General features: G+C 44.6%; 3 protein-coding genes across 6 annotated transcripts; all 3 read left to right on the plus strand.

Moving 5' to 3' along the window:
* The first annotated feature begins 279 nt into the window (after positions 1 to 279).
* Positions 280 to 4,660, plus strand: hoxa9a (homeobox A9a). The gene is made up of 2 exons (XM_061759164.1): positions 280 to 3,312; positions 3,627 to 4,660. Exons 1-2 carry the CDS (start codon positions 2,787 to 2,789, stop codon positions 3,869 to 3,871), a joined length of 771 nt encoding a protein of 256 aa, XP_061615148.1. The 5' UTR covers positions 280 to 2,786; the 3' UTR covers positions 3,872 to 4,660.
* A 147-nt stretch (positions 4,661 to 4,807) lies between these two features.
* hoxa4a (homeobox A4a) lies at positions 4,808 to 24,795 on the plus strand. Of its 4 annotated transcripts, none has more exons than XM_061759166.1 (6): positions 4,808 to 8,128; positions 8,889 to 10,484; positions 16,293 to 16,434; positions 21,153 to 21,260; positions 22,793 to 23,141; positions 23,624 to 24,795. In XM_061759166.1, the coding sequence occupies exons 4-6, from the start codon at positions 21,213 to 21,215 to the stop codon at positions 23,965 to 23,967; spliced, it is 741 nt and encodes a 246-aa protein (XP_061615150.1). In that variant the 5' UTR covers positions 4,808 to 8,128; positions 8,889 to 10,484; positions 16,293 to 16,434; positions 21,153 to 21,212; the 3' UTR covers positions 23,968 to 24,795. The 4 variants fall into 4 exon arrangements, with proteins under 4 accessions (XP_061615150.1, XP_061615152.1, XP_061615151.1 ...); XM_061759168.1 differs by having other exon boundaries at positions 22,796 to 23,141; XM_061759167.1 differs by lacking the exon at positions 16,293 to 16,434.
* LOC133470615 (homeobox protein Hox-A5-like) lies at positions 11,828 to 15,591 on the plus strand. The gene is made up of 2 exons (XM_061759163.1): positions 11,828 to 14,012; positions 14,735 to 15,591. Exons 1-2 carry the CDS (start codon positions 13,391 to 13,393, stop codon positions 14,980 to 14,982), a joined length of 870 nt encoding a protein of 289 aa, XP_061615147.1. The 5' UTR covers positions 11,828 to 13,390; the 3' UTR covers positions 14,983 to 15,591.
* Positions 24,796 to 25,188: the final 393 nt, after the last annotated feature.

A 25,188-nucleotide genomic window follows, 5' to 3' on the forward strand; every position in this document is an offset into this window, starting at 1 on the left:
TGGGGATAACAGGAATCCACACAAGGACGATGCACGGGTAAGCGCGTTTAATTCTGTCTGACTTGTGCGCCGCGCCGCGTTGTGTGCGCACTGTGCATCGGCTGTGTTCGGTTCCGCTTGGTTTCGTGTGATTAGGTTCTTTTTTTTATTGATTGATTTTATTCATTTTTCATCCCCATGGGTTGTTTAGTGACTTGAGGCCCCGGATGGACTGTCGAGTGGTTTAGGTAGTTTCATGTTGTTGGGGTGCATTTCTAACTCTGCAACATGAAACTGTCTTAATTGCCCCAGTTATGGACATCGACGCCGAATGGAGAGCAAACGCAGGGATTAAAAAAAACATAGATATTTATAAACAAATAAACTGAGAAATGCCAGTTACTCTATGCCGAGGCTAATGAAGAAAGGGATGCGCTGCTTGTTGAGCTGCAAACTACTTCTTTTTTTTTTTTTAATCCATTTTGGACTATCATCACATCTGTATCAACCTCTACTGCAGCACGCATCCATGAGAATACCATGTGACGATTCGAAAAAAGCCATTTTCTTCCACGAGTAGTGTGACGCAGACGCGCCAGACACAAGGCCTCGGTTACGACCACTGCAGTGGAGGGGAAGGGGAAGGTGAATGGGCCAACAGCGACCTCCGTGGGCAATGAGACCGGATGCTTCCGCTGCGCAATAGTGCCTCAGACAAAAGGAGGGGAAGGGCTTTATGGCGATGTTTAGATCCGCCAGACAGGCTGTTATCTACCGAGGCAAACGAGGTGAATAGCCCCTGTGGTAAAGTTGGTGAAAAAAACAACCTGATTTAGGTTTACAGCCCGAGAACTATTGCAATAGTGGCGTGTTTTCCTCATCTGAGGCGTTTGTGGATGGTCTATTCTGAGACCCCTTCCTGCCCCCCCCCCCCCCCCCCCCCCCTCGCTCCCTTCGTTTATGTTACTCAAACAATGTCCACCTCGTAAGGTGGCAGTCTGCAACTTTAAGATGTACACCTTTGCCATTTCTATTTCTATTGAATGGCAATGGAGCTCTCTGTGGAATTGCCTTGTGAAATGCAAATATGAACACACACACACACAAAATGGTTTGTTTGGGTGTATGACACAGCTATCTTTAAACATTTCACTTTTTGCATTCGTGCCGATGCCTCACTCATAACACTTCAATTACCACTGCAATCAGTGCAATGTGTCTGCACTCGTCCGTTTCCAATTCATTTGTAAACGTTTCATTTTCCACAAATATTTAAAGCGTGTCCTCTCTTGACTCACTAGCGTCCTTTCATTCTCCAAGACGGAAACCGCAGCCCGCACGTGCATATTTGAGTTGTGTGGAAGTGTAAGGTTGCACCGAGGCACTAGCACAATTTCTTAATGGCAGCGATGACCGGGGAAGATACAGGCAGGCCCGTGGACGCGATAACAGCGTTGCGAACAATAAACAACTCGAACGGCAGCGTCAACCGCACAATCCGCCCCCCCCCCCCCCAAAAAAAAAAAAAAAAAAATTGGATTCATTGTGGTCAACATATATAACAGTCATTTAAGTCTTTACTTTTATTATACGCATTGCTTGAAGTCGTTTTCCAAAGTGTAATTGTTTGTATTAATTAAATGCCTATTAGATTTCATTGGGTGCTTTTATTAGTTAAATGCCTATTAGTTTTTAGTGAGTTTTTTTAAATTGAATGGCGTTAATTTAAAAACAAAAAACCAAAAACCTAAATAACTTGCGAATCAGGCTGCGTCTAAAAAAAACCACAACGAGAATATAAGAAACGGTTAATTGCAATTAATAGAAATAATACCAAACGTTTTGATTGTATATTTGACGAAAAACCGATATGTCCTATGTTCTTTTGTTTTGTTTTTTTGCCCTCAAGCTAATTATGTCACAGTTAACATGACGACTAAGTGTGCAGCCTCCACTGCACGGACGTCAATGTGTATTATTATTATTATTATTTGCAAGTGCAATCTCGTGTCGTGAATTGTAAGTCCCGACAATGTTGTTAAAAGCAACCTCCAATCAACGTTAAAGTTAATGAGCGTGTTTTATTTCCATTGCACAACACGGGCACACACGGACATTATCCAAATGATAGGGTGCAAAATAACCACTTGGATTGAGCTCTGAAATTCGTGACGTTTTTCCACGTGATACAATTTGACTTGGAATTTGAAGACGAGTCCGTACATTAACGGCCAAGTAAGAATAAAAGGTGAAAGCCGTTTTTTGGGAGCGAAAGTTTTCGACGTTGTGTTTTGGTTAGCAGCGACGGTCGGGTGCTTACGTGGCCAATAAAATAGCTCATAAAAAGAGCTTCGAAAAACCCGTGTGTCGTTTTTGCAGCGAGACTTCAACATGAAGCAGCGGCGGCGACAAAAGGAGTTTTTCCCCGTGACGTCATTGTCCTTCCGTGGATATTTCCCCCCTTATCGCGAGATATCTATCACAAGTCATTTATTTCCCAAACTACGGTGGTTATTGGGGACTGTGTGCGTATTTAATGAGCAGAGGGGATTGATTTATACTTTATTGTTCAGGCTGTGTGATCACGTGTGTCCGCTGTCCAATGGCCTGGCGGCGTGGCTCCCACATTACAACCCACTGTAGTTGCGCGAGGGGCCAAGTTGCTACTTGATTTCTGCACATTGTTATTTTGCGAGGCTCTCTTTACTGCTTGTGCATGTGTGTGTGCGTGCTTTCGCGTTGTTGTCCTCGTCGCTGTATGGCTCTGCTGGCCGGCTAACTGCGCGCACGTGAACGTGTTTTCCGCCATGTCGACATCCGGAGCGGTGACTAGTTACTACGTCGATTCTCTCATTCTCCCCGAGAGCGAGGAGCTCTCCGTGTCGAGATACCCCAACGGGGCCGGGTACCAGCACGGCAGGCAGCACCCCCCTTCCCTCAGTGACCACGGCGAGCTGGGCACTTGCACCTTCACGTCCAAACCTCCCGTGTTCGGCCCGTCGTGGAGCCACGTCCCGGCTCAGTTCCCGGGCGGCGTCTCGTCCGTGTACCACCACTCCTATGGGCACCCCCAAGGCCCGGCCGCTGCCGAGTCAGACGCCCGCTACCAGTCGTGGCTTCTGGAGCCCATGTCCGGCTCCCTGCCCATGAGCGGATTACAGGCGTCCCACCATTACGGAATCAAACCCGAGGCTGCCGGTTCCCACACGGCGCTGCTGCTCTCCGACTACAGCAACGGCTCGGCGCCATCGGCCGCGGAGAAGGACGCGCTAGCCGGCCGGGGAGTTGACGTGAGCGGGGAGTCTGACGAGAAGCCGACCCTCATGGAGCCAAGTAAGAGTTGTTGTTGTTTTTTTTTTTTTGGGGAGGTTATGAATGTCACGCCAGGCTGCGCGTCACATCAGATGCCATTCTTAACATGCCATTTCCCTTATGCGCCCCCCGTCCCCACGCCCAACCCCTCTATAACGGTCCCTATTAATTGGCAACGTGGACGTTTCGCTCACCCTGCACTGTCATGCATGCGTGTATATTTCTGTGCATTTGGCCGGTCATCCACCCCCCCCCCCCCCCCAAAAAAAAAAAAAACCAAAACAAAAAAAAACACATAAGTCCTCACCCCCTCCCTCCTTCCCCACTCTTTTCAGATAACCCCGTGTCCAACTGGCTCCACGCGAGTGCCACGAGAAAAAAGCGCTGTCCGTACACAAAGCACCAGATCCTGGAGCTGGAGAAAGAATTCCTCTTTAACACCTACCTGACCAGGGACCGTAGGTACGAGGTGGCGAGGCTCTTGAACCTCACCGAGAGACAAGTTAAAATCTGGTTCCAGAACCGCCGGATGAAGATGAAGAAGTTTAACAAAGATGGCGCCGCATCGAAAGATGAGTGACTGATGAGGAAGAACCGCATTGAGGCCAATAGCGAGCTTTTCTCGTGCGCTCTGTCGGAGCTTCTTGAAAAACTCCTTTTAGTGTTCCATATAGCAGAACCTATTAGGCTTAATTGTCTTGTATAAAAGCATGTTAGGCTCTCGTTTGAAGCGACTACCTTTTTTATATTGCACAATTTTAACAGTGCCCCTTTCTGTTAGTTGTCCTTTCCGTATGTTTATTATTATGATGATTTTTTTTGAAATTAGTACTTCGTTAGTGATTTGGCCTGATCTCTGTGCTTGTTTGTTTGGATGTTTCCAGCTATGTGTTCTGTTGTTTAAAATGTTGGATTTTGTTGTTGTTTCACTCTTGTTGCTATAGAATTATGACTGTTTATTCTGACAAATTGTTCAAAAAAAAAAACAAAAAAAAATAGGTGCTCCATCTCAGAAAGCCGAAAGTATTAGAATATCCGAGAAGCTCTGTTACATTACATGACTGACTACCTATGTGTTTATCAACTACCTACAATAACCTATTTTTCCTCTCATGGCAAACTATTGTAGAATTTGATTGATTAGAAACAGAATTAAGCCTGAGTTTAAGGATTTTATTTTTTATTTTTTTTTTTTTTGGGGGGGGGGGGGGGTAGTAATTGTTTATTGAGGAGAAATTAAATAACACACTGTAGGTTATAATTGATTACCTCTCGGTCCGCCGACCGTCTGAATTTTGGTTCTCAAATGTAATTTGTACTTTATTTATTAAAATAAAACAAATTATCTGCACAAATGTTGCTTAATTGACGCTGCGTTTAAATGTTTATTCTTTTGCGGGCGGGGAAAAAAAAAAAAAAAAAAAAGCATCTGTTGTTGTTGACAAACACACGGATGTATTCCGAACCCGAACAAATATGAGCATACCGCGTTGGAGTATAGAGTGCGGGGCGTCACGGCAGAGGATGTTGATGGCTCTATACAGCCGTAAAAGACAATTACCGCTATAACATTTTATGGGGTGCAAAGCGCTGCGAGGCAAGCGGACACAAAACAAGAAAAAGACACGGAGGCATGAAGAAAGCCTTTCTGTTTTACGGGGGGGGGGGGGCAAACGACGATGCCTTTTTAATTGGACGAAATCAGGACATCGCCACGCAAGGAATAAATGCATTTTTTTCCAAACACGGCGGCGCGTTCACGTCTGTACACGAAGAGAAATATTTGGCACGTGATCGCTGACGGCGACTCGGACGCTTGATCTTTTCGGCGTGATGGAGAGAAAAAACCAACGTTGGGGACGTTCCGGGCCGAATTTGAAGCCGGAGACTCGAGTGTGTTGTGACGCGCTTAGGGGGGACGCAGATGGACCCGCACTTCAAAGACTCGGCGAGAGACAGCGCAATAAACCGCCTGCTCTCCTATACTGTCTGGCATTCCACTTTTAATGGCTTTATGGCCGTCCAGACACAATTAGGCCGTTTCCAGAATGGCACCCATTTGTTTTTCCTTCTCTTTGGTTCTGGACAAAAGGCCGAGCGGAAATGATCAGGTTTATTGGAGTCTTCCCAACGGGGACGCGCATGCACGACTCACGGTCATTTGGACGCAGCCTTTGTTTCCACCTGGGAACCTTCCGCCCTCTGCACCCCATTGCACCGCGGCGAGACGGCCATAAACGCACGCACTAGCGCCCCTGTGCACGTATATGCATGCATGTGGACTATATTAAGGGATATCATAGAATTCTGCGGCGGTTTGGGGGAAGAAAGGAGATCACTGCAAGCTAGGTACTGAGGCGAATTAGGTCGCAGCAGCAATGTTCAAAACGCAAATTAAAAGACGAGTATTAATTAGTGGAGAGGAATTCAGGGAAATTGGAAACTCATCTAAGCAGGGGGGGGGGGGGATTAAGGTTGCCTCTTGGATTATGGTAATAAATAGTTCAACTATGCTAGCATTTGTACAAGTGGTGCAAGAGGGCAGCATAACGTTCCGTCTTACGTTCAACATGAAACAAAAGATAAAGATCGACTTCAAAATTCATGGCCTTTGGCGTCAATGCGACTCAGAAAATGACAAACGCCTTTTGACTTTCTTTGCATCATCTCATTCGTTGGCACCAACTAATCATTTTCAGTGGTGTCTTAATTTTTTTTTTTTTTCCCCCGAGGCGTGTCTATATAGACACTTGTGCTCATAAATTTATATACCCTGGCAGAATTTGTCAAATATCTGCTCCTATTTTGGGAAAATGACAGAACGGGGGCCATCTTATTTTCTTTATTGCTCCATTTTGTTAAATGATCGTGCTATTATTTCACTCCTATTGTAACTAATGTAAATTGATTTTGTCTCATCAGTCGTTTTCTTTAAAGAATGGCACGCCTTACAAATTCTGTCCGGGACGATCACAAATGTTAATGAAGTATCAAAACAACACACTCCAACTGGAAAGGTGGAGCTTTTAAAACGGGATTCTCAGTAAACTTGGAACGCGAACTACGACTTAACTAAACCTACAAGTTTCACCAATGTGGGAGTAATAAATGTTATCTCCAATAAATCCGAGTGCAGCTTAATATGCAGTATTGCTGTCGAAAACCGACGAAATGTCTGCATCGGCGACCTTCTCCTCCTTTTCCAGCAGGTGGCGACACTGTTCCACAACACCCCCCTCGAGTCCTTTCGAACACGTGTGCAACCTGCACCGTGGAATACTCTCGTAACATTTGTAAGAGTTCAGCCCAACAATTTCACAGCTTTTTAACAGTCTGTGGACGTGCACTAGTCAAAAGACTTGACGTGCAGTTGTTGAATGTGTTTTTAATGACGTTGAACATCACTGACACTATTTCAAAATACTATTCAACCCGTGTCATAAAATATCCACTGTTAGAAAAGATGTACAATTGTTCATTATTATAGTTGCTGCAATATAGTCCCAAACTAATATGTAGTAGGACTGTTGTGTGTCAAATATTGTTGGGAAACAATCATACACTTTAATTAAAAATATTTATTCTTGGATTAATATTGAGACCAAATGTCTTAATAGTTACACTCTCAAAAATAAAGGTGTTTTAGAGCTTTTATATTGCGCCACTGGCGTTTTTGACGGTTTTGTTATAGTATTTGTATTTGTTATTTTTGTAAGAAATGTGAGATATGTATATAGCATGATTTTCCAACGTATTGTCAATTTAAGAACATCAGGATTCATATCCAAAATGCAAGAACTATTAATTTGGCTCTTGTTTGGTGCTAATGGTCGGACAATAGTTGGTTCTATAGAACCGCTATGAATGGGTGCTAAATGGTACCAAAAAGCGGTTCTCCAGTGCACAAGCCAAAGAACCACATTTGGGTAGCGTCTAGAACCTTTGTGTGTGTGTGTGTGTGTGTGTAACGGCAAATACCTTAAAATTGATTACACGCATTACATGCAAGATCGAAGTAACAATGAAATGAAAAACGAATATAAGTACGGAAAAAAAACTATGACAAGATTTTCAAATGTTTTGGAAATATCACAGATTGATAAATGCACTGTTCATCAACGATATGGATGGATGGATGTTTCAAAAATACTGTATACATTTAGCCTATATTAATACTTTTTTTTTTTTTTTTAATTGAGCATTTTCCAATGAGTGTTAAAAGTTGTGTCCAATGTTCAAATGTAGTTTTTGATGAACATAGCACGCCTCGTGCTTAATGAGCATAAAGCGCGTTAATGCCGGTCTGCAGCCTGCGCCGCGATCGATTTCATATCTGCCTCCCGGTTGGCTGAGAGCAGGCAGGCCGGAGTCACGTGGCTGAGTTCCTGGGTGCACGGTCAAAATGGTGTTTGGTGTAAATCTAGGCTGTATTGCTGTCATATATCACGCAACCTCGTAAAAACGACACTGAGGATTCTGGACCAACAAATCAGACAGGAAGAAAATATTTCTTATGATGCGGATGGTCTTCTTGGTCAATATAAGGCGGTGTACAGGTTGTCTGTTTTCAAACACACCCGAGACATTTGCAGTATAAGAGCCAGAATCCACTCGAGTGGACGATGGCCCTGCTCGAGATCGGTGCCGTCCCGTCCGGAGGCCCGGCCCAAGTCCGGCCCAGGCGGGCTGTAGACGGCCAGGACTCGCAGCCAGCCAGCCAGCCAGCCAGCCCGTTTGTCCACAGCCGCCTCGTGCTCCCCGACAGCTGCTCCCATCCGGCCCCGGCAGCCTGCCGCACCTCGCCGCCCGGATAAACAACACCGGATGCAAACAGCGGGTATGTGCTACTGACTCCAAGTGTGATTCTCTTTTCTTCCCACAACACAAGGATACTTAGCCTAACCATTGCTGTTTCAATTAATTTCGTGAAGCCGCTGGTGTTGCAAGGGAGGAATCGTAAAACTTTTATTGCGCAACTAATGACTTTTGCAGCCATAAATTCATTTGGTCAGCGCCTCTGTGTTCAGCACCAATAGAACTTGCCGTTGGGGGGTGGGGGGTTCTGTGCACTCCTATTACTCTCATAGCCTCTTATCCCCTTTGTGGTTGTTAAAAAAAAAAAAAAAAAAAAAAAAAAAAAAGTGACCTTTTGTGTAAATCATGCTCTCCCGCACTCTGCAGCTATACTTTCTAATTGGGCCTGCACTCCGCGGAGAATGGCTGCAGGGATGTTTCCAACGCGTTCCTTTCGTTGTCCAATCAATAACCTTCCAATACTGTCGGTCGCATATCGGTCAGGTGCATTTACACTGCAGGCGAGGTGAAGATTTGGTTTTATTTTGAGTTGGCTTGAATGAAATCCGTGGATGTGTTCAGATGCATGTGCATGCGTGTTTAAATGAACTGAAATCCGAAAACAATGACCCTTGTTTTGATCATTTCCAGCATGGCTTATTTTATTTATTGTCAAAGTTAACACACACAAAAAAAAAAAAAAAAAAAAAAAAAATATATATATATATATATATATTTTTTTTTTTTTCTAATTTTTTTACAAGGTATACTATATACAACTCGTGTATTTTGTCTTCATGCAGGTCCAAACGAGCCTTTCCAGCTGTCAGAGGCAGCCCGGTTCAAAACTGATTGCAGAACCGCAGGATGCGCCAGGAGGACTGATCCGAGCCAGACTGTCGGTGGCTGCGCAGAACCGTCAGGAGGCAAGACTCACTGCAACAGAAGCGCATATGAGAATCAAACCAGCTTCAGAATAGACGCCATAAAACACACCGATGCGATTGTCACGGAACTATTATGCAAATGTATTAAATAACACATCTTCAAGGGAATTCTGTTGTGAGTTCCTTTTGGAGTGTTATTTAAAAAAAAATAAAAAATTTTTTTTTTAATGCAAATTCTGTGGCCACGAATTAAAAAACGAAGCATGTTATTTTGAAGCAACTACCCCATACATCACACGTACACAAATTCAATATTCTCATTTAGAAACTCAACAAACGTGCAACAACAACATACTGATTAGACTCGCCAATCGATATCCTTGAAAAAGAAACACACACACACACACACACACACACGGTATATGTGCCTTATTTTTAGACTCAAGGAGGACCACTTTAATTTCATTTTTTACACCGAAAATTGTCACACACACACACACACACAGGCAAAATCCAATGCAAGCATGTTGTTAATCTCAATTTACTGCATCGGTGATTTGTTTCTATTAAGCTTACATCTATAAACGACCTGACATTTATGCATTTTATATTAACGGCAATTCAGTGTTATATCAGTGAGCTTCAATGAAACTGCGTCCTATGAGGTTATTGTTAGTGTGACAGCATATCATTCAAAATGCACAAATCATAGTTATAATATAATATTTGGTTGTGCTTTAATTACATAGAGGAAAAGGAAAGGAAAAGTGTGTTCACATTTGCGGCGATTGTGTAATTGCAGCTATAATAATAAGATTGCTTTGGTTTTTGTTTGTACATATTTGTGGCTGAAATGACGCGCAGAACGTTTGCGGCTTCGGCCGACATTTGGCTCGGGGGGGTGAAAATGGGAACTGTGAAGATGCGAGACGAGGCGAGCTGCACGAGGAGGAGAATTTACTGTTGAACTCTGCATTGCCCTCTTCCCTCACTAAGATGGCGCCTGACGGTGACCTGCTCGCTCTCTCCCTCCTTTGTACACCCCCATTCCATCTCTTCCTCCCTCCCTTCGTCCTCCCAGCAGCGGGCCATAAATCCGTTGTTGTTTATGAAAATTTACAACATGGCAATCCGGCTTTACGAGCCAGCTCGGCCTCCCATTGGCCGCGGCTCTTCACGTGGTCAGGAGCAGTGAACATGAACTTTTTATATATAATTTCCAATCGAGGAATAGAGCAGCCTTTCATTAAACAGGCTCCAGCTCCCACACGGATGGTTTCACCGGCGCCCTCCTTAAGCCTCAACCTTGTTTTTCTCTCTCTCCCCCCATTTTGGAGGATTGGATGCCACAGAAGCTTTCTTTCAGACGTGACTGGATGGTTTTGGCAAGATGTGTGCAAGGAGACCCGGGGCGTCACTGGGTGCCCCCGTCCCGGCCCACCCTCACCCCGGGACCCCCCGGTTCCATCGGGACACCTGCCAAGTCTTGCGTTCTGGGACTGTCCAGAATAGGTAAGACGGCTCAAATATTCATTTCCTCCACCTGCAACAGCATATCAGTAGCCATATTGTTACGCTTTATTTGTTAATGCTCTCTATTGGTGGTTGATGTTTGACTCTGAATCTGATCATTCCCCCCCCCCCCCAAAAAGATATGATATGATATGATATGATATGATATGATTGCTCTCCCCTTCGTTTGTCCTTCGCATCGCTCGGCTTGTGGTTATTTGTTGTTGACTTGAAACTGGGTTGGGCTTCAGCGGTCGCCGTCGTGGAGCCACGAGGGCTTTTTGTCTCCCCCGTGTGGCCGCTCACCATAAACGCGCCTTTGCGGCGCTCGTCTCAAAATGTCCGAGGGGGGAAACATTGGCACGTTGACCTCTATTCCAGGGGAAATATGTGTTTGAAGTTTGGGGCTCGGCGGGAGTGCGCGTGCGCTTACACAATAGATCTAACAAGTTTTTTTTTTTTTTTTTTTTTCTTTAAACTGCATACGTCCCAGATGGTGCAGAATCCATGACATGCCTGACTGTTGACTCATATCAGAAGCATCTTTATAGGCCTAGTATGTTAAAACTCAAAGAGAATTTGACTCCGGTAAGTACTTTTCGCGAAAACGTACTTTCAGGACGTACAGTAATATAGAAATAGAGAGTCATAATTATTAGCAATGTTAATTGTGCAATGCTGACCAAATTCAATCGAATTGTGCAAATGATGCAGAGAGCTAAAATGAAAACTGGAGTAAAAGTTAATGCAAAATGTGCATTTCAATGTGACTTTGTAGTTTTATTTTTGATTATTTTTTGTATTGTCTTTTTTTTCCATCGAAAGTAGATTTTATTTGCAATATTAAAGTGCAAAAATAAGTGTAAAGTACAAATCAAGCAGACGCAATTGAATATCTTTTCATTCAGATTCCAAATTACCGTCAAATTCTAAAACATTTTCAGAAGTAAACAGAAATTATGCTCGTTCTATTTTTGTTGCATTTGTGTTGTGGTTAATTGAGTTCAAACGACGATGTAACCCTAACCACCACCCACCCGCCCCCAATGCGTGTTAATGTGTGTGGAGCCTGCAGAGTGCACTGCAGTCCCCCCCTTCACGACCACCACTCACTCCTGTGTTTTTTTTGTTTTTCTTTCCCCTCCACGGGCCGCTTTTTAGCTCCTGGGTGTGTCCTTGTCTCGACCTGTGGGGAAATGGTTTCGTGGGAGCTTTGTTGCCATTGGCCCGTCATAAATCAGCTGTTGTAGGAAACACATGAACACATTTTAGTGTCAATCACGCGCGGACGAATCAACATCTCCTGTAGCTTTTTTTTTTTTTGGGGGGGGGGGGGGGGGATCTACTGGGGATTATTCAAGACCAGGCTACATAGTATGCACGTTATTTTCTCACTGTATCTCTGGGCTGTGCACAAGCGAGGCAAATAGCTGCTCTGGGGTGAGGAAGCGTGAACCCAAAACCCTCTTGGCAAGCTCACAAAGAGGCAAGGGGTGCCATAAAAATTCCACAAGTCTGCATGTGACCAAACGGAGTCGCTGCCATGCTTTTTTTATATTTCGTTTCGGCAGCCACGCTTTTTGTCTGCTTTTCATTGCTCACTTGTACGCGGTTTAACGTTTTAGAAACTTGTTTGAATTAAAGGTGGACAGATGCTGTAGTTATATATTGTAGCAGGAAAGATTCATTGATAAAATGCATAGAAAAATACATTTTCACATCTTTTTTCCCCAAAAGGACAAATAGGCCCATTTGAGCAATAAAATAGCAAAAGTGTCACAGAGAGCGAAAGTAAAACAGTCTGTGTCTCTTTTTTTTTTTTTTTTTAAATGTCAACTGTCCAGTTTTTCTCTACTGTGTACATTTTTTTTGAAATGGTCTTGACTGTTATAAATTGTATTGTCCCATGTCGTGACGTCACGGTGGGGTACTGGGCCCTGCGATTGGCTGGCGACCAGTTCAGGGTGCACCCCGCCTCTTGTTTTTACTTGACGAAATTATCAGCAAATGTACAATCATCTCAAAGATTAGATGATAGTATTTATCTGTAATCATTTGTGTGAATACCTTGAACAGCTTTACATATTGGTTTTGTAATATCTATTTGGGGGGGGGTAAGGTTCCAATATGACTGTTATACACTTAATTCATATTTTTACACTAACAACCATTTTGTCCAAATAAATAATATTCTCACGAGGTTAAAAAAATGATGGAAATGCGGAATCCATGTCAAATCGCACGAAATTGCATCTTATTGCTCGTTTTGGCGCTTTCCCCCCCAAACATTCATTAGGATCATCATATTGATGAGTGCAAAATGTACACAGAATGGCTTTGATTCTCTGAAGTTCCCAATTTGCACTCATGGCCTCCATAAAACGCATCGCAGGTCTGCGCTTCGCTTCTCGGTGCTCGCGAGCCTTTAGCGCATATTGCACTCCCAGCACGCCGACTGCGCTCGCATTGTTTCCAAGCCGCGCGTCCGCGTTTTTTGCCGCAATGCTCGTTAACCTCCCGATGACCCCGCTCGCAGAGTCAGTGCAACAGTTGCGCCAGAGGATGGCGCACCACGACAACGCAAAGTTCGCCCTCAGCCGCGGAGTCCTCCTCATCCCCACCCCTGCGCGAGTTTACCTCCGGAGGTCACCGAGCAGGATTTACGACTGGTCAACAAAAGCACGTGATGCTCCGCCGTACCCCATATTTGGGTGCCTACGTAAGAGAGAATCAAGTCCATGGCCCACTCATTTCCATAATTCATCATAAATTGTGCAAGGCTGCAATAGGACGCGCTAAACCATCCGAGCCACAAATCAAGCACGCGCGCTTGATGCTTTTTCTCCCCTTGCAATAATAACAACAAAAGAGCATCAATACGCAGCGAGCGGAGGACTTGTCAACAAATGAGCTCCTATTTTGTGAACTCATTCTGCGGTCGCTATCCCAATGGCGCGGACTTCCAGTTACATAATTATGGCGAGCATAGTTCGGCGGACGAGCAATACAGAGACTCCACCGCCATGCACTCCGGCAGGTACGGCGGCTATGGCTACAACGGGATGGACCTAACCGTGGGCCGGCCCGCGACCGGACACTTTGCGGGCAGCGAGCGGACGGCCGCCTTCTCCCCGAGCCACTCGGCGGCCGCCACCCCCTCGGTGGAGCCCGTCGGGTACGCGCAGCCCGCCGCCGGCAGCGCCGCCGGCTCGGCTCTGTCCCCCGCGGCCGACCCGATCCCGATCCCGATCCCGATCCCGATCCCCTGCTCGTCCTCGGTGGCCGGCTCCACGCAGGTCTGCACCGAGTCTCGGACCCAGTCTCACCGAGCCGTGAAAAACTCACTCCCCAGCGCGTGCTCCGGCTCCGGCGGGGGCACTCTGCTGCACAACCGGGACTGTGCGCCCAAAGGGTCCCCTCTGGACGAGGAAAAACCCACGGGGAGTGCACCCGGCACGCCACAGAACGCCAGCGACCCGACCCAGCCACAGATATACCCCTGGATGAGGAAGCTGCACATAAACCACGGTAAAGTTCATTTCTCAAAGAAAATGTCTACTGTATGTGGGGCATGTTGCTATCGTCGTCACGGAAAAGCCACACTTCGCAACACATTCTTGATTCGGACAGTCTGCGCACGCAAAAGTCAACATTGTTCAGGATCTTTTCCCCTAAAATATGAGCCTTTTCTCAAAACTCTACGTCATTATTGGACATGACAAGACCCCCACCCCCCCAAAAAACTAAACTAAACATTTGGAGCATTTTATCTTTGTTTTGAGAGGCTACACAAAAGTCAACATTGTGCAAGATTCCAGTTTAATTTGGTGGATGTCACCATTCCATATATATATATATATATATATATATATATATATATATATATATATATATATATATATATATTTTAGACGCTCCCATAATAGGATGGGCCTCTTATTTGCGGATTCAATTGCCATTCAAAAATACACGCAAAAAGCTTAGAAGCTCGAATTTTATGGCAGTCTTTTTTGATATGGCTTTTTATTTTGAAACATTGAACCTGCGAGCGTCCATGATTTAAAAAACAAAAAAAAGTTTGTTGCACATGTATTCTCTAATTGAAGGTTATATTTTGAAATGACGTTAAAGCCCTTTCAGCATTTCTGTAAATATCCTCTAACACGTTCAAAATCATTTTGCTGCACACATTTTCTCATCCTCTGTCTAAATCTGCTTTTTTTGCAATTTTATTTTTCACTCGACACAAGATTTGTCAGGACCAGAGGGCAAGCGTGCCCGGACCGCCTACACCCGCTACCAGACCCTGGAGCTGGAGAAGGAGTTCCACTTCAACCGCTACCTGACCCGCAGGCGGAGGATCGAGATCGCGCACGCCTTGTGCCTCTCGGAGAGACAGATCAAAATCTGGTTCCAGAACCGCAGGATGAAGTGGAAGAAGGACAACAAGCTGAAGAGCATGAGCATGGCTGCAGGCGCGGGAGGCTACAGGCCTTGATTACACTCAACCCCACCCACTCAGCCCACCCACTCACCATCACCCCTGATAAGGAGTGATACAAAAATAAAAGTTATGTCATATCAACTTCCTCTTATGTGGGTGCAAAGACGTGACGCCACCAGGAGCATCCGACACTATAGCCAACATTCTTTTCATTTAGTGCTAAAATACTCCATCTGAAATGTACAGTTCGGTCTAGATTTAGAGAAAACGAATAAATGTTGGTTTAAATTATTTCTTGTTCAGGAAGGAAAAAAAAAGGGAGAAAGAAAATGCTACCTATTAACCAGCGAATGCACTCAATGTACACTCAAGTCCCAGCTTACTTGTTTAGCTACGTTTTCTGTGTACCTCCAGTATATTGTGTATTGTATTTATTTGTGTCGTGTATATTGTGTTCAATTGAGATTTCAAAACAAGACAAAAAAAGCCTCCCGAATTCTGCAAAGTGATTTTTATGCGTGTCAGCTCAAGTCTTGCGTGTACAGTACAACTCCGCATTATATTTGTAATTGTTTTTGCAGCTTAAGACATAAGGCTTTTAAAAATGTTTTTCCTTATTTGCCTTTTTAAAAAATCTGCATTGTGTATGACCCCCGTGGCGTTAAGCTTTTTTTTTTTTTTTTTTTTTTTTTTTTGTGTGTGTAACTGTTTTTTAAAAGACTGGAAGTCAAGAATGTACTGTAAAAGGCATTGTTGCTGTTCATCATGATAATTATAATAAACTTTTTACTGGAACTGCATTATTTTGTGCTGTGTTCCTTAGCGATATGGGACACGTTATTTTATTAATATCTATCTATCTATATATATATATATATATATTTATTTATTTATTTTTTGCATCTCTGGTCAAATATTTATGAAAGCTTCCTGAAGTTTGAATGAAAGTCACCGGGTTTTAAAACGAATGAAAGTATTTTTGGTTTTTGTTTGTTTACTCACCTTCCTCGTAGTTTTGTTGCGCGTTTGGGTTCCTCATCAGGGGCGCGCAAAGTGGCTTTTCCCCACCTCTCGCAGCATCAGCTCGACTTTTCAAGCTGTAAACTTTATTAGGCCCCTTTCTGCCTCTTTGACATTTGGGTGCTAAATGAATGGGGAGGGTGGGGTGGGGGGGTGGGGGGGCGTTTGTCTATGAATTAGATCGTAAAAATCATCCGGAGCGCGTCCAGATAGGCTCACTGGCCGTAAACGGTCACGTGGTGGCCATTAAAGTAAGTTTTATGGTTTTGGGGAGTTGACAGTATATTGCACATAACATATAATCGCACTGACGACGAGGCTTGGTCTGACTCTGCCTTTTGCAGCCATTTGAGAAGCGTGACTTGACCAGAACAGAGCGCCACTTGGGCTCAGTCCGCTTGAGCGGACCGGGCCGGACCGGGCCGGACCGGGCCGGACCGGGCCGGACGCTGCCTTGCATGGCCGGGATGACGAGCGCCTCTCCGGGTGAGTTTCTGCGAGAACAAGCGAGCCTGTGTTAAATAGTTTGATTATTGGATGCGCTCTCTCGCTATCTTTCCCAATGAGTCCATTACGCTAATTTGTGAGTGGTGCTGTGCTGAATTGTGGTCTGGGCAGATGTTGCAGGCAGGGTTTGGTCCGGCTCATGGCCATTTAATTGCTTCCTTCCCCGTGTAACTTGTTTCCCTCCATCTGTGGTGCGACTCATAATCCATTTTTGCATGTTGGATAATTATCTCTGCGTCCATTTCCACCCACTAACTTCTCGTCTTAGAGGATGTGCTGGTTCTTTTTTTTTCTCTCTCTCTATTTGATCACTGGAGAATTCGCAGGACACGACACAAAGTTTTCTGTGCTCAATGCAGACCCAGAATGTTGTGTGCACGCTTGTTTTGATCGCATTGGCACTGCCATGACGGCTTTGAGGGGAGGTTTGTTGTATTTTACGCATAGGATGCACCCCCAATTTGGGTTAGGCTGTAAACAGTGTCAAGTAAACACAAGTCGGGGACAAACAGCAGCAGGGAGACGTTTGAAAAGGAATTCCGTTTTGTGTCAGCCACGTCATTTTGTCTTTGGGGTTGAAAAGTTCAAATGCCCCCCCCCCCACCCCCTCCTCCTCCTCCTCCTCCTCCTCCTCCTCCTCCTCACGTCCCTTTTGGAAAAAGTCACTCTCGCTTTGTGGTGACGCAGGGAATTGGAGACACCGTTGTAGCTTGATTTCGAGAACAAAACAATGAAATAGTATGCGCAGACATGTTTACTCTTGCTTTCCTTCTTCGTTCATGCCCAACTCAATTTTGATTTACTGTCCCAATAGGAATACAAATACCAATATGTTCGCTAAAACCTTTTGCATTGCCTATCTTCTAAGTGATGCCCATCATGGTCATCTGCAAAGGTTGGAACACGCCAACTGGACTCTTTCTTTTTTGTTGGGTTTTTTCCCCCCTCACCAGAAAACCTTCGAATATGACTTTGGCTTACGATATTTCTTCCGAATGGAAACCCCTTTCGGTAACCAGTCACCAAAAATACATCAAGGAAAATCCTATTTCATAACTTAAAGCCTACTGCAACACAGCAGAGCCACGTGGCACAAAGATACTGATAACAGGAAAGGTGTATCATGAAACAAATGGAAAATATATATAAAATTAAGTCATATAAATGATGAACGTGGTCACAAAAGTCCAATGTAAAGAAGAGTTGACTGGAACTAACGTATTAAAACAAAGAGTTCCTTTGAATCATTTGGAGTTATTTAAGGCCCATTTTCCTTTGAAATTGGGGCCTGTCTTATATGGCGACAATACCTCTTACACGATGAAAAAGTACCGATTATACTCTAAAATATTCGTTTGCAGTTTTGTGTTAGAAAAGGCTATTTACATCGACACGACTTCCAATAAATGAAGACTAAAGCTCTCATTCGGATGAGCTCTCAACAGACCAGATGGATGCTTTTCCATTTTGTTTCTGTTTATCCACGTTTGATCCAAACAATTTCATCAAGCCATACTTCCCATGCATATTGCACATTGCTCATTCGGTGAGGTTATAGAGCTTTGTCCTCCCAACACAATGACAATAAAACAAGACACGCACACACAGAGAAAGAGAGCTGGGCTTGGCTTTAGAAATGAGAATCCCATCCAATACGTCAAATGATTGTGCGGCACGCTGCCAGGCTGCCGGGGGTTCATGCGCAGGTCAGCCCGCAGCTCCAAGATAAATCTGCATCCTCTCCGAGCCACCAGCAGAGCTCGCTTTAGGCCAAGTTCACTGTCAGCCTCCAAAATGTGTGCAGAGCGGAGGCACCGCGCGTGCAACTTAATAAGCACGCTTCCTCGGCCTTGTCCTGATAGGAATCATGACGAAAATAGAGTTCGGATGCTGTGCAAAGACAACATTCAGCCTCTTTTAGCAGCCATTTTTTGGCTGGTGCTTTTCAGTTATTTGCATATTTTGCTGCCTTTGTCTTGAACACTTCATCTCATCCCTCCACGCGACGCGTGCAGCTTTTTTCCTCTCCATGAAATATATGGAAATGACGCTCGTTGAGATTGTTCGAATCTTTTCGGGGGGGGGGGCATCGCGTCTCCATGGGCCGCCTCTGACGAGAGCGAGATAGCAGGAGAGAGGAGAGGAAAAATTGGGGTCAAAAGTTGAGCAGCAAGTCTCCGTCATCTGTTCCCTCGGAGCTTGATGCCTGCAGCCTCATAATGGCGACGTCGACTCGTCCGCACAAAAGGCAGAATAGCTTTGAATTACATATGTTGCGGTGTGCACTGCAGGTGAACCCTGCATGCACGGTGACCCCGCGTTCGGGAGGGCGGGGACCCCCGCCCCCACCCACCCCGGCCCAGCCGTCCCCAGCGACAAGATTGAGTGGCTGGCGTTTTATTATCGCGCTTGATTGGTGAATTTCCTTTGAATAAATTGCGTTTGATATGTTTGGGGACGGGGGGGGGGGGCTGCATTTGCATTTTGAGGATTGATACTCTCGACCCGGTCACCGCGTAATGGGAAGGCCCTGACCACCCACCACACCCCCCAAACCGAGCCCCTGGACCCCTTAAAAAATCATTTAGCCTCTCTCATCTGATCATGTTGAATAGAAAGCTTTTAGGTCAGCAGAAATGGCACAGATGTTTTGTTTTGTTTTGTTTTGTTTTTTTGGTGGCTCACAAAGACGGGATTCAAATACAGAACTGAATTCCATAGTTGTTTTTTTTTTTTTGCTTTTAAAAATGTGAAGTTGAAAAAGACAATTTTCTGCAAAAAAATGCAAGAGAAAAATTCATTGCCTTGCTGGCCGATAAACAAAAAAATAATTTGATCATGTACATCGTTTGCGCACGATGAAAATGTGGTCAACTTCCATAATTTTCCTCGATTCCCCTCGAAAATACATTTTTTAGTTTACCACATTCTAATCATGTGCAACCGAGCTACATGTTCAAATGAAGTAAATTCAAGGAGGTTTTGTTTTACCCCCCCCCCCCCCCCCCCAGATCTCAAGTTATCTATTAAAAAAAAAAAATAGAACCCATAATATTCTAAGGCACAATACTAAACACATGACCGAGATCATGAATCACTCTCTTATATTAATAAAATGAAAAACAGACTTTGGCTATACAAGAGAATTTATATGACCAAAAAAATCAGCAGTGCACGCAATGAGATTTGTATTTTTTTATTTTTCACTTCCAAAATAAAATGTCAATTATAACAGGTTCAAACAAGTCAACCTTTATGTATCCGATGCACATTTGAACCTGATGGCATCATGAAAATATTTGCCACATTTCAAGCACAAGCCACCTTTTGAAATGCTTTTTTTTTTTTCTTTTTTGTGTGCGTGTGTGTGTTTTTTTTTTTGGTTGGTTTGTGCATTCGTAGTTTCCAGAACGTTGTCCATCTTTTCGATGCCAATCCTGGAGAGACGGCCTCATATTTTGTTTTCTGTAAAGGACGTTTTCCTCCCCCTTTCCCACCATCCTCAGCACGCACGTTGGATGCAGAAGGGATATTCATTATTATTATTATTATGTATAGACAAGAGACCTTGTGTGAGCCACCTGCAATCTGTCACTATATCGCCACAGCACTTCACTCCTAATCTAAATTTACAGTAAGGTGTCAGTGTGATGTATTCGACCTCAGCAGACCTTCCCTCGGCGCTTTATGTTCCTTTGGGGTGGAACACGACGCTCTCGCTCGTCTTTCACTTCACGCGCCACGCAAGCTTGTAATCTGCTTTTGTTTGGATGCAACGCACAAACGCCATTCTGTGCAACACGGCTGCTACTTGCTTTTCATTTTCAACGAGAAGTCGGCTGGTTCAATGCATTTGGAGGGGATTTAACAACAAAATCATAATAATTCCCCCCAATGCGCACCTTTCAAGCCTCTTAATAAAAACTCGCTCCAATAGACTTCGCTAAGACATTTTTATGAAGGCGATTCGACATGATGACAAATAGCAACAAGTGCAACGGCCTGTAGAGACGTACGTGCATTATTTCACTCAACGGTAACTTAGGGTAAAGGGGCTAATAGCCGAGCTTGCCCCGAGCCCCATTTAAACAGGACCTCTGTACAATCCAATGGCAGCAGGCTGTAAATTTCACGTGCAGCTCAATGACGCCGTTACCTTATGCGCCATAGTCTGCAACATTCCCCTTCCGGACTGAGTCAAATCGGTCCTTCGCAGCCAAAATCTAGGAGAAGATATGAGAAATGAGTGCAGAAAATTGTCGAGAATAAGATAAATCCCGTTGTTTGTTTTTTTTTGGGGGGGGGGAGGAGGGGGGGATTTGTTTTGTAAATGACGCCGTTCGTGGAGGGAAACGAGCGTGGATGTGCAATGAGCGGTCCCTCCAAATCCACAGTTGGCCAGAAGTCCAAGTCCGGGGTGAAGAGCGGGTCAGCGCGTCTAAGTGATATGAAAATGTCGCCCCTTTGGAAGAAGGGGGCACGCCTTGTTGTTTAACAAAGACTGTCAATGGGCAAGATTAATCAGAAACAAAATGGAAACTGTGTCAGTTTGGGGTCAGGCAGAAGTTATCTCTGTTTGGGGGAGTAAAGACAGAGACGGGGGACTTTTTGGGTATGGGGGAGTGGGGGCATAATGGGGGAGAAAGGAAACGCTTTTCAATATTTCTGAAGTTTGGGCTGCTTGTTTGTGCATGCAGAGGCCTTGTTGACGCGGACAGGCTGCCCCGCTGAGGACTTGGAGCATCTTGAAGGACGAAATGGTCTCACCTGCGGCATGGACGGCCGACAGCGCGGACAGCAACGAGGTCAGAAACCTTGATTTGCAAACAAACAAAAACAAAAAGAACAGGTTTTTTTTTTTTTCTATTGCAGACTGTACAGTGAATCGAAATGTGTGTGCGTGCGTGTGTGTGTGTTTTTTTTGTCTGGCTAAAATGCATATAATCGAATGAACTAGGAAGCTAGTCCAACGTCATATAATGAAAATAGTGAAAAACGTGGCTGACATTTAACTTGGAGGCATGCAGAAACTTTCACCAGCTATTATTATTATTGTTACGATTATTATTGTAAGGTAAAGACATCTTCTGAAGCCAGCCGGACAGTGAGCTGTTCCCATACTTTCCTTTTGTTGTCAGTTTTCATGCTGAATTTTGGGAACTGCGTGTGCAACGAGCAGCTTTGGCATTGTAGATTTGTGCTTAAATCGTTTTGTTTTTTTGGATGCCAAGATGTTTACATTGTGAAATCCAATGCTATATTAAAGACACGAAGCATTGTGTTGTTGTTTTTTGTGACACAGTTGCAAAAGCAGACAAGTTTGTCTTTCGCGTAAGCGTCTATTTCACGCTGTTGTGCTGCAACAGCTTCTTACTTGTCTGAGAGCAAAACGCCTCCGTGCGATGTTTTGCTTGGCAGCCGCTTTTGTTGCCTGATATGTGCTGCATGTCTGCAATTGTTTCTGGGCGAGCCTTTCGGAATACATTTGGCCAATGGGTGTCACCATATGCTTTGAAGATCATCGTCATCCATCCTCAAAACTGTTTATTGATGACTTCTGAGATATGAAAGGACATCAGAATAATCTGAATCATATCGGCATTGGTTGCTAAGTTTATGTTTTGTTTTTTTTTTAACTGGCGAAATGAACGGAATTTCATGCGTACGTGAACGCAATCGTGCGAGGTGTTTTTGTGTATTTTTTGTAACCGCTAGTGATGCGGTCCGATACAAGCTTCATCGTCCATAAAGGTGTTGTTGATGATAGTGTAGTGTAAGTGTTTGTTTGTTTTACACTAAATTATGAGGGCAAGTCAGCATTGTGCAAAATGCATGTTAATAATCACAAATCTGCCTTCACTTGAGTATTTTATGAATAAATCCTCATATTTAGTCTTTTTTTTTTTTTTTTTTTTTTTTTAGTTGAGTTTTTTTTTTTTTTTTTTTTTTTTTTGCAGACTGAAGCCTCGCCCACAAAAGTTTGACGCCGTGCAGAAAACAAGTACCTCGATTGGTTTTGCTTTGATATAATATGATTTAACGAGGAAAAGAGCTACGTAAGCCAGTCCGGAGAGGTTCTGCTGGTGCCAGTGCCATGCTTTCCATTGGTTCCTGTTTACATGATGCCCACAGGACGCGCGCTGATTGGTGGGCGCGCTCACGTGACCACACAACTTTGTACATTTGACAGCGAGTAGGAGGGTTTTGTGGAGATCAGAAAAACGACAGCGCGATAAAAATTAGTATTGTTGCACTTCACAAATTAATGACCATGAGTTCCTACTTGATAAACTCCAACTATATCGAGCCGTCCTTTCCTCCATGCGACGAATACCAGCAGGGCGGATACATCCCCAACCCGGGGGACTACTACGAGCGGCCAAAAGACACGGGCTTCCCCCATCACGAAGAGCCATCCTACCCCAGGTCCAACTACACGGAACCGGGCTACGATTACACCAACGTCCCCGCCGCCGGACTGGACGATTTCAGCGACGGGCACCACTCCGCAGCGCAGCCGCAAACGCTGCCTCAGAACCACGGACCGCGCCTCGCCTCGGCCCCGGACGGCGCGGGCGCGGCGGGGATTAAGGACTGCAGCCTCGCCGGCGAGGTCTACCCCGGCGCGGTGAAAGGCAAAGAGCCGGTGGTCTACCCCTGGATGAAAAAGGTCCACGTTAGCACCGGTGAGTTATCATCACGGTTAAAACACGTCCACGCGCGCGCGGGCGCCTGGAGGAGCCATCGAGGCAGCGCTCGGAGCAGGCAGCCACTTTACTGCTGCAATTTACGACTATAGAGCAGCGGGGTCGGTAATTAAGGAGCCTCGTAAATTTTATTGCCTGTGTTCGTCTGTCGGGGCTCATGCGCCTTTGTTGCTTTTGAACCCAAACTGCCTCCTCCGCTGGAATTGAGCCAACGTGTTAATATCCGACCCCGCTGTTTAGTTCATCTTTCTGAAGCGTGAGCTGTCCCTGGACGCCTGTGCGCGCATTACGTGTCTCAAACGTGCAAACAAATAGAGTCCAACTGGAGGGGTGCTGTATTGGTTTTGGAGAGGAATCTATAGGAATTGTTTAACACCTGCCTGTTTGCCTGTGTGCGACCCCCCCCCCCCCCCACACACACACTCCCAAACCCCCTCCTCCTCTCTCGACCTCCACCCCAGTCAATGCCAGTTACGCCGGAGGAGTGCCCAAGAGGTCCCGCACTGCCTACACCCGCCAGCAGGCTCTGGAGCTGGAGAAGGAGTTCCACTTCAACCGCTACCTGACGCGGCGCAGGCGGGTGGAGATCGCGCACACCATGTGCCTGTCCGAGCGTCAGGTGAAGATCTGGTTTCAGAACCGCCGGATGAAGTGGAAGAAGGAGCACAAGCTGCCCAACACCAAGATCCGCTCCAATTCGGCCACGTCGTCGTCGTCGTCGTCGTCGTCATCTTCCGGGGCCCAACAACAGCAGATTAAAACAGGCCAGCAGCTTGTCCCCACGCCGTGCACCGTGGGTCTATAGTGCACGGCCCAGCCCGAATTAAAACAAGAAAAAAAAAACAACAACAACAACAAGAACAACAACCCAAACGAGACTGAGATGGCAAAGAACACAAAAGTGGGAAAAGACGGACCGAGTGAATATTTTGGTGTTATTTGCCCTTTGTCCCCTTCCACTCTGCGGTCGTCTTTCGCGTCTTCACATAAGCTTGAAATACTTTTTTTCTTTTTCTTTTTTTTAATCCCACAACGGCGACTGAAGAGTTCATAGATTTGCTTTTTTTATTTTTTTATTTTTTGACGAATGAAGGATAACGCACAGTCACATGGATAAAAAACAAAAACAAAAACAAAAGAAAGTGTTGCATTTCACTTAGAAATGGCCAAATGGGCGAGGTAAAAGCTTGAATCCTTTCCTGTTGGATTGTTTTATTTTTTATTTTTTGAATTATTTTCCACGAAGAATTCTAATATACTTGAAACTTATGATTTATGAGCAGATTATTATTTTTTTTTAGGTCCATTGTAGTCACGGTGTGTGTTCGAGTGCTGAATGTATATCCACGTGACATGGCCACAGTGTAATGTACATAGATAAACAAATCATGAATGAAGGCACAATGAGGAAAGCATTTCTACAGCTATAGACACTTTTTTTTTTTTTTGCTTGTCAGCTGCGTGTCGTGAGGTCTTCTAAATAGTTTGATTCGTGCGCGTCTGTTGTCGTGTTGTTCTAAACTGTGAATATACATTTGTGTTTGTGCGGTCTCACTAGTGACCCCTGTGCTGTGTAGGCTATAGTGTAGACTGAATTTGTCCCTGTGAAATAAATGTGTACTTCACTTGTAAAGCTGAGTTGGTTTTTGGTTATTAAGCTCAATTGAAATGGAGGTTGGAGTTGCGCGCGCAACATGTAGCCACAAACGCCGAGCATGCATATTCATTTTATTTATTTATTTATTATTATTTTTTTTTAAAGTTTTGATTTATTTGTATATGTTTCATCGCACTGATAATTAGGGTTACTTAGGTGTATTTTTAAGGAATCTAAACATGGTCCTATTTAAATGATTTCGTCCCAGATTTTAGAGACTGCGAAAAAAAAATTGCAATTCATTTTTCACTCTTTAAATCGAATGAAAGGTTTACTCCAGTATTAGCTTGTATTGTTCATGATGCGGCATCCTTCGTTTTTCTTTAAATATGGGCGTCATGTTTACAGACATTTCCCTCCGCGACTTTT

This window comes from Phyllopteryx taeniolatus, chromosome 21 (assembly GCF_024500385.1).
Source record: "Phyllopteryx taeniolatus isolate TA_2022b chromosome 21, UOR_Ptae_1.2, whole genome shotgun sequence".
NCBI classification, from domain to species: domain Eukaryota; kingdom Metazoa; phylum Chordata; class Actinopteri; order Syngnathiformes; family Syngnathidae; genus Phyllopteryx; species Phyllopteryx taeniolatus.

Excerpts from the sequence above, each read along its gene's own strand:
- hoxa4a (XM_061759165.1), top strand. The coding sequence starts at position 22,721 with ATGACCATGAGTTCCTACTTGATAAACTCCAACTATATCGAGCCGTCC. Across the intron at positions 23,142-23,623 it reads AAAGGTCCACGTTAGCACCG|TCAATGCCAGTTACGCCGGA; the intron begins GTGAGTTATCAT and ends CCTCCACCCCAG.
- hoxa9a (XM_061759164.1), top strand. The coding sequence starts at position 2,787 with ATGTCGACATCCGGAGCGGTGACTAGTTACTACGTCGATTCTCTCATT. Across the intron at positions 3,313-3,626 it reads GCCGACCCTCATGGAGCCAA|ATAACCCCGTGTCCAACTGG; the intron begins GTAAGAGTTGTT and ends CACTCTTTTCAG.
- LOC133470615 (XM_061759163.1), top strand. The coding sequence starts at position 13,391 with ATGAGCTCCTATTTTGTGAACTCATTCTGCGGTCGCTATCCCAATGGC. Across the intron at positions 14,013-14,734 it reads GAAGCTGCACATAAACCACG|ATTTGTCAGGACCAGAGGGC; the intron begins GTAAAGTTCATT and ends ACTCGACACAAG.